General features: G+C 44.2%; 1 protein-coding gene across 1 annotated transcript in view; it reads left to right on the top strand.

Moving 5' to 3' along the window:
- The window catches only part of LOC106584175 (protein transport protein Sec16B), a 50,453-nt gene continuing 41,481 nt past the window's right edge, over positions 1–8,972 (top strand). The window contains exons 1-4 of the mRNA XM_082967937.1: positions 1–1,506; positions 4,146–4,288; positions 4,882–4,979; positions 7,557–7,662. Of these exons, the coding sequence (XP_082824063.1) occupies positions 4,247–4,288; positions 4,882–4,979; positions 7,557–7,662 (246 nt within the window). The 5' untranslated portion in view covers positions 1–1,506; positions 4,146–4,246. The remainder of the gene's footprint in view (positions 1,507–4,145; positions 4,289–4,881; positions 4,980–7,556; positions 7,663–8,972) is intronic.

Here is an 8,972-nt window from a genome sequence, read left to right as displayed (position 1 = left end):
GTACGACCCTGCCTTACACAGGAAGCGGCGCAGGTCCTAATCCAGGCACTTGTCATCTCCCGTCTGGATTACTGCAACTCGCTGCTGGCGGGGCTCCCTGCCTGTGCCATTAAACCCCTACAACTCATCCAGAACGCCGCAGCCCGTCTGGTGTTCAACCTTCCCAAGTTCTCTCACATCACCCCGCTCCTCCGCACACTCCACTGGCTTCCAGTTGAAGCTCACATCTGCTACAAGACCATGGTGCTTGCCTACGGAGCTGTGAGGGGAACGGCACCTCCGTACCTTCAGGCTCTTATCAGTCCCTACACCCAAAGAAGGGCACTGCGTTCATCCACCTCTGGCCTGCTCGCCTCCCTACCTCTGCGGAAGCACAGTTCCCGCTCAACCCAGTCAAAACTGTTCGCTGCTCTGGCACCCCAATGGTGGAGCAAGCTCCCTCACGACGCTAGGACAGCGGAGTCAATCACCACCTTCCGGAGACACCTGAAACCCCACCTCTTTAAGGAATACCTGGGATAGGATAAAGTAATCCTTCTAACCCCCCCCCCCCAAAAAAAAAAAAATATAAATGTACTATTGTAAAGTGGTTGTTCCACTGGATATCATAAGGTGAATGCACAAATTTGTAAGTTGCTATGGATAAGAGCGTCTGCTAAATGACGTAAATGTAAATGTAAATGTAGATCTGAGCGAGGGCCCCAGTCCTGAGACAATCCCCTTGGATGGAGCAGACCTACTAACAGGGGCAGCCACTAGTGTCTGTTTGGCTGAGTTCACAGAGGACATGCAGGGATACGCCAAGCTTCTCCTGGCTGGACGGAAGAAGGTCAGGGTAATCTCTCTGTCCCTGTCTGTCTGTCTGTCTGTCTCTCTCGCTCTCTCGCTCTCTCGGTCTTTCGGTCACTGTTCCCCTCTATTTATATCAGAAATATTTAGTAAGATTAATGGTAATGTAGTCTCCTATGTATTCTGAGAGTAATAGATAGTGTATGACACTGATTAAAACCACGAAGACAGCATAGTTGACACATTACTGTCTGACTAATGTTACACCAGGACTATCCTCTTACTCCTCCAACACTGACCCCTGACACTGTGTTCTTCTGCAACCCTTCCACATCTCCTCCATGTTCTTTCACACCTCCTTCACCCCTGCCCTATGCCTCCATCATAACTCCCCACGCCTAATGTCTCCTCCAGAAACTTTAGGCTCACAGATCCCCCTCTGCTAGCTCCCCCACATCTCCCTTACACCTTCCCATGCCTCCCCACGTCTCCCCCACAATTCCTTCACACCACCCCCACACCTTCCCATCGTTCCTTCACGCCTCCCCATGCCTCCCTCCACGGTTCCTCCACGCCTCGTTCACATCTCCTCCACATCATCTTTATGGTTCTTTCACAGGAGGCCCTAGAGTCGGCCATGAAGAGTGGACTGTGGGGACACGTCCTGTTCCTGGCCAGCAGGATGGACAACAGGTTCTACATCCCTGTGGTAAACAGGTGAGTGCATGGAGCAGCATTATCTCTGAGACATTACAACATAGATATAGAATATTTGTCCGCATAGTAAATTGAATTGACTGTTTGATATTTGTTTTCAGTGGAACTTTTTACAGGTCATAAACACCCCCTTATAGGGGTATTAAGTCTTTAATTAATTCCTAGAAGATTGATCTTTCTCCGGACTGTCATAAGTAAAATCTCTATATATTGCCTTTGTCCCAAATGGCACCTTATTCCCTACATAGTGCACTACTTTGACCAGAGCCCTATGGATCCTGGTTGAAAGTGGCACACTATGTAGGGAATAGGTTGCTATTTGGGACATATACACTGTTTCTATCCTGCAGTACTTTGGTCACTCACTGACAGCTGTTGTCTTCTTCCTATAATCTAAGCAAGGGTTTTCCTGTTGTGAACCCTGTGTACTGCCTAGTCAATAATACACAGAGATAGACTATATCATAATATCCTTGTGAACTGCTTGACATCGTAACCCAACTCTTCATACTGCATAATCAGCAGTGCGTCCATGCCTAGAGAGAGAATGTGTTTTTGGGGCCAGTGAGGCCACATGAGTGGGGGACTTGGATGGAGCTGGGAATTCCCAGCCTGGGAGGGAGGGGGAGGAGTGAGGCTGGGAAGAGTATGTATATATATATATAATTTTTTCCCCACATCAATCTACACACAATAACCCATAATGACAAAGCAAAAACAGGCTTTTAGAAATTTTAGCAAATGTATAAAAAAAATTATATGAAAATATCACATTTACATAAGTAGTCAGACCCTTACTCAGTACTTTGTTGAAGCACCTTTGGCAGTGATTACAGCCTCGAGTCTTCTTGGGTATGATGCTAGAAGCTTGCACACCTGTATTTGGGGAGTTTCTCCCATTCTTCTCTGCAAATCCTCTCAAGTTCTGTCAGGTTGGATAGGGAGCGTCGCTGCACAGCTATTTTCAGGTCTCTCCAGAGATGTTTGATCGGGTTCAAGTCCAGGCTCTGGCTGGGCCACTCAAGGACATTCAGAAACTTGTCCCGAAGCTACTCTTGCGTTGTCTTGGCTGTGTGCTTAGGGTTGTTGTCCTGTTGGAAGGCGCACTTTCGCCCCAGTCTGAGATCCTGAGCACCCTGGAGCAGGTTTTCATCAAGGATCTCTCTGTACATTCCTCCGTTCATCTTTCCTTTGATCCTGAATAGTATACCAGTCCCTGCCTCTGAAAAACATCCCCACAGCATGATGCTGCCACCACCATGCTTCACCATAGTGATGGTGCCAGGTTTCCTCCAGACATGACGCTTAGCATTCAAGCTATAGAGTTCAATCTTGGCTTCATCAGACCAAAGAATCTAGTTTCTCATGGTCTGAGAGTCCATTAATCTTGTTTCTCATGGTCTGAGAGTCCTTTAGTTGTCTTTTGGAAACCTCCAAGCGGGCTGTCATGTGCCTTTTACTGAGGAGTGACTTCCATCTGGCCACTCTACCATAAAGGCCTGATTGGTGGAGTGCTGCAGAGATGGTTGTCCTTCTGGAAGGTTCTCCCATCTCCACAGAGGAATTCTGGAGCTCTGTCAGAGTGACCATATTCAACCCAATTGAGATGGTTTGGGATGAGTTGGACCGCAGAGTAAAGGAAAAGCAGCCAATAAGTGCTCAGCATGTGTGGGAACTCATTCAAGACTGTTGGAAAAACATTCCAGGTGAAGCTGGTTGAGAGAATGCCAAGCGTGTGCAAAGCTGTCATCAAGGCAAAGGGTGGCTACTTTGAAGAATCTCAAATATAAAATATATGTTTATTCATTCATACACACCATATACTTGTGTGACTACAAGTTTACTTCGGTATGATGGTTATTATAGGAATATTTCCTCATAAATGCGTTTCCACCACCATTTCTTTCATAATTAACACTACAGACACAAAAAGATCTCACCATGTCAAAAAACATGTATACGGTATGACTTTACTCACATAGAAACTGTGGATAGAAGCGTGGTTTATAAATCTTATCTGTGTGTTAGTTTTAGTTTGAGTTTCGTCTCCTTTAAAGGGAAGACCTGCATGAAGTAGATGCCATGTCTTTTGTCCACCAGAGGGCAGAAGCCTGCATGACAAGGGCTCTGCCGGCCTCCTTTGGAATCTACTTGTACTGCTGTTCAGCCAAAATGGAGTAGGTGTACATCTCTTCACGCTCTTATATTAGGTGAAACCCCATTTGTCTCAACACTCTTGAAATATCACAAATTGGCCAAGATGGTCCAAACTATACGCAACAATCATCTATTGTTATCCCAGTCTGTGGCATTTGGATTAGCAGCATTATCTGTGAAGCGCTGTGCCCACCCACAAACTCATTCTAACATTAGGCTATTTTTAATCTCCCTGGATTCATTCAGCGTATTGTTGGTTCAGACATGGCAGAGCTGCTGATGAGGAACTCTCAGGGCCAAGGTGGTTCAGGGGGCAGTGAAGGCTCAGAGGCCCCTACCCTAATAGGTAGAGGACACAACACCACACGTACTGAGGAAGATGTTTTGTGTCTACTGGACATGTTATGTTAAGTAAAAAAAAAAAAAGACTGTAAATAATTGCTAATGATGAAAAATGTTACATTTTTATATTACCATCATAGATCTGAGCAAGGGCCCCAGTCCTGAGACAATCCCCTTGGATGGAGCAGACCTACTAACAGGGGCAGCCACTAGTGTCTGTTTGGCTGAGTTCACAGAGGACATGCAGGGATACGCCAAGCTTCTCCTGGCTGGACGGAAGAAGGTCAGGGTAATCTCTCTGTCCCTGTCTGTCTGTCTGTCTGTCTGTCTGTCTGTCTGTCTCTCTCGCTCTCTCGCTCTCTCGGTCTTTCGGTCACTGTTCCCCTCTATTTATATCAGAAATATTTAGTAAGATTAATGGTAATGTAGTCTCCTATGTATTCTGAGAGTAATAGATAGTGTATGACACTGATTAAAACCACGAAGACAGCATAGTTGACACATTACTGTCTGACTAATGTTACACCAGGACTATCCTCTTACTCCTCCAACACTGACCCCTGACACTGTGTTCTTCTGCAACCCTTCCACATCTCCTCCATGTTCTTTCACACCTCCTTCACCCCTGCCCTATGTCTCCATCATAACTCCCCACGCCTCATGTCTCCTCCAGATACTTTAGGCTCACAGATCCCCCTCTGCTAGCTCCCCCACATCTCCCTTACACCTTCACACCTCCCCACGTCTCCCCCACAATTCCTTCACACCTCCCCCACACCTTCCCATCGTTCCTTCACGCCTCCCCATGCCTCCCTCCACGGTTCCTCCACGCCTCATTCACATCTCCTCCACATCATCTTTATGGTTCTTTCACAGGAGGCCCTAGAGTCGGCCATGAAGAGTGGACTGTGGGGACACGCCCTGTTCCTGGCCAGCAAGATGGACAACAGGTTCTACATCACTGTGTTGAACAGGTGAGTGCATGGAGCAGCATTATCTCTGAGACATTACAACATAGATATAGAATATTTGTCCACATAGTAAATTGAATTGACTGTTTGATATTTTGTTTACAGTGGAACTTTTTACAGGTCATAAACACCCCCTTATAGGGGTATTAAGTCTTTAATTAATTCTTAGAAGATTGATCTTTCTCCGGACTGTCATATGTAACATCTCTATATATTGCCTTTGTCCCAAATGGCACCTTATTCCCTACATAGTGCACTACTTTGACCAGAGCCCTATGGATCCTGGTTGAAAGTGGCACACTATGTAGGGAATAGGTTGCTATTTGGGACATATACACTGTTTCTATCCTGCAGTACTTTGGTCACTCACTGACAGCTGTTGTCTTCTTCCTATAATAATCTAAGCAAAGCTTTTCCTGTTGTGAACCCTGTGAACTGCCCAGTCAATAATACACAGAGATAGACTATATCATAATATCCTTGTGAACTGCTTGACATCGTAACCCAACTCTTCATACTGCATAATCAGCAGTGCGTCCATGCCTAGAGAGAGAATGTGTTTTTGGGGCCAGTGAGGCCACATGAGTGGGGGACTTGGATGGAGCTGGGAATTCCCAGCCTGGGAGTGAGCGGTGGATGGAGACGAGGATGAGGGGGGAGGAGTGAGGCTGCGTGTAAGGGATAAGGAGAGGCTGGGGGGGTGAGGAGTGAGGCTGGGAAGAGTATATATATATATATATATACTTTTTTCCCCTCATCAATCTACACACAATAACCCATAATGACAAAGCAAAAACAGGCTTTTAGAAATTTTAGCAAATGTATAAAAAGAATTATATGAAAATATCACATTTACAGACGTATTCAGACCCTTACTCAGTACTTTGTTGAAGCACCTTTGGCAGTGATTACAGCCTCGAGTCTTCTTGGGTATGATGCTACAAGTTTGCACACCTGTATTTGGGGAGTTTTTCCCATTCTTCTCTGCAGATCCTCTCAAGTTCTGTCAGGTTGGATAGGGAGCGTCACTGCACAGCTATTTTCAGGTCTCTCCAGAGATGTTTGATCGGGTTCAAGTCCAGGCTCTGGCTGGGCCACTCAAGGACATTCAGAAACTTGTCCCGAAGCTACTCTTGCGTTGTCTTGGCTGTGTGCTTAGGGTTGTTGTCCTGTTGGAAGGGGAACCTTCGCCCCAGTCTGAGGTCCTGAGCACTCTGGAGCAGGTTTTCATCAAGGATCTCTCTGTACATTCCTCTGTACATCTTTCCCTTGATCCTGAATAGTATCCCAGTCCCTGCCTCTGAAAAACATCCCCACAGCATGATGCTGCCACCACCTATGCTTCACCGTAGTGATGGTGCCAGGTTTCCTCCAGACATGACGCTTAGCATTCAAGCCATAGAGTTCAATCTTGGCTTCATCAGACCAAAGAATCTAGTTTCTCATGGTCTGAGAGTCCATTAATCTAGTTTCTCATGGTCTGAGAGTCCTTTAGTTGTCTTTTGGAAACCTCCAAGCGGGCTGTCATGTGCCTTTTACTGAGGAGTGACTTCCATCTGGCCACTCTACCATAAAGGCCTGATTGGTGGAGTGCTGCAGAGATGGTTGTCCTTCTGGAAGGTTCTCCCATCTCCACAGAGGAATTCTGGAGCTCTGTCAGAGTGACCATATTCAACCCAATTGAGATGGTTTGGGATGAGTTGGACTGCAGAGTGATGGAAAAGCAGCCAATAAGTGCTCAGCATATGTGGGAACTCTTTGAAGACTGTTGGAAAAACATTCCAGGTGAAGCTGGTTGAGAGAATGCCAAGCGTGTGCAAAGCTGTCATCAAGGCAAAGGGTGGCTACTTTGAAGAATCTCAAATATAAAATATATGTTTATTTGTTTAACACTTGTTTGGTTAATACGTGATTCCATATGTGTTATTTCATAGTTATGATGTCTTTACTATTATTCTAGCATGTAGAAAATTGTAAAGATAAAGAAAAACCCTTGAATGAGTAGACTGGTACTGTATATCAAAACAGCAATACAGTACTTTATCGTTGAATCGTATTGAAAATAAATTCAGCAACTGCTAATAGTGAATTTTTTATTATTTAGGGGGTCCCTGAAAGTGTCATGCAACGTATTGTCATGGGGAAAATCCATTTGAATTCAATCACTTTTGGACAGCACCCCTTTTGATTTGAACCAAACCTTTCACACATATTTGCCCATTATAGGCATGCTCAGAAAGTGGCTTTTTGGACCTGAATGCAAAACATTCAAGAGATAAAGGTTCTCTTTACCTACAGTACCAGTCAAAAGTTTGGACACACCTTCTCATTCAAGGAGTATTCTTTATTTTAACTATTTTCATCATTGTAGAATACTAGTGAAGACATCAAAACTATGAAATAACACACAAAGAATCATGAGGAACCAAAAAATTGTGAAGCAAATTAAAATATATTTTATATTTCAGATTCTTCAAAGTAGCCACCCTTTGCCTTCATGACAGCTTTAAACACTCTGGCTATCATGTTTACAAATAATGTGGGATAATATGTTACAGAATGTGTATTCCTCCCATACAGTCTCTCATTCAAGGAATTTGCCCAGAATTCTGCCATTCGGTGCACTGAGTTATTCGAGTACTGCCAACGACTTGGAGATAAATTCTTCACTATCCCCTCCTTCCAGGTAGTTGATATTCATTTTGGTATTTTTGTGAGTGTTTAAGCAAATATAATTTATCCAGTAATGTGTCAGATGTATAACATCTCAATAGGCATTAATAGGATGTTATTCCATTTGTATTATGCAATTAAGCTTGTATGCAAATATTGTGGGCGGCAAGATATCTCTGGCTCATTAACATATTTTGCAATATGCAACCCGTTAGTGAGAGTGCTGTACCAATTTAACTGAAATGTTTATTTTATTTGTTTTATTTTATTTCACCTTTATTTAACCAGGTAGGCAAGTTGAGAACAAGTTCTCATTTACAATTGCGACCTGGCCAAGATAAAGCAAAGCAGTTCGACACATACAACAACACAGAGTTACACATGGAGTAAAACAAACATACAGTCAATAATACAATAGAAAAATATGTCTATATACAATGTGAGCAAATGAGGTGAGATAAGGGAGGTAAAGGCAAAAAAAGGCCATGGTGGCAAAGAAAATACAATATAGCAAGTAAAACACTGGAATGGTAGATTTATAGTAGAAGAAAGTGCAAAGTACAAATAGAAATAATGGGGTGCAAAGGAGCAAAATAAATTAAATAAATAAATACAGTAGGGGAAGAGGTAGTTGTTTGGGCTAAATTATAGATGGGCTATGTACAGGTGCAGGTATCTGTGAGCTGCTCTGACAGCTGGTGCTTAAAGCTAGTGAGGGAGATAAGTGTTTCCAGTTTCAGAGATTTTTGTAGTTAGTTCCAGTCATTGGCAGCAGAGAACTGTAAGGAGAGGCGGCCAAAGGAGGAATTGGCTTTGGGGGTGACCAGAGAGATATACCTGCTGGAGCGCGTGCTACAGGTGGGTGCTGCTATGGTGACCAGTGAGCGGAGATAAGGGGGGACTTTACCTAGCAGGGTCTTGTAGATGACTTGGAGCCAGTGGGTTTGGCGACGATTATGAAGTGAAGGCCAGCCAACGAGAGCGTACAGCTCGCAGTGGTGGGTAGTATATGGGGCTTTGGTGACAAAACAGATGGCACTGTGATAGACTCCATCCACTTTGTTGAGTAGGGTATTGGAGGCTATTTTGTAAATGACATCACCGAAGTCGAGGATCGGTAGGATGGTCAGTTTTACGAGGGTATGTTTAGCAGCATGAGTGAAGGATGCTTTGTTGCGAAATAGGAAGCCAATTCTAGATTTAACTTTGGATTGGAGATGTATGATGTGAGTCTGGAAGGAGAGTTTACAGTCTAACCAGACACCTAGGTATTTGTAGTTGTCCACATATTCTAAGTCAGAACCGTCCAGAGTAGTGATGCTG

Source organism: Salmo salar, chromosome 23, assembly GCF_965601325.2.
Source record: "Salmo salar chromosome 23, fSalSal1, whole genome shotgun sequence".
Lineage (NCBI taxonomy): Eukaryota > Metazoa > Chordata > Actinopteri > Salmoniformes > Salmonidae > Salmo > Salmo salar.
This window is presented reverse-complemented; position numbering and strand designations above follow the sequence as displayed.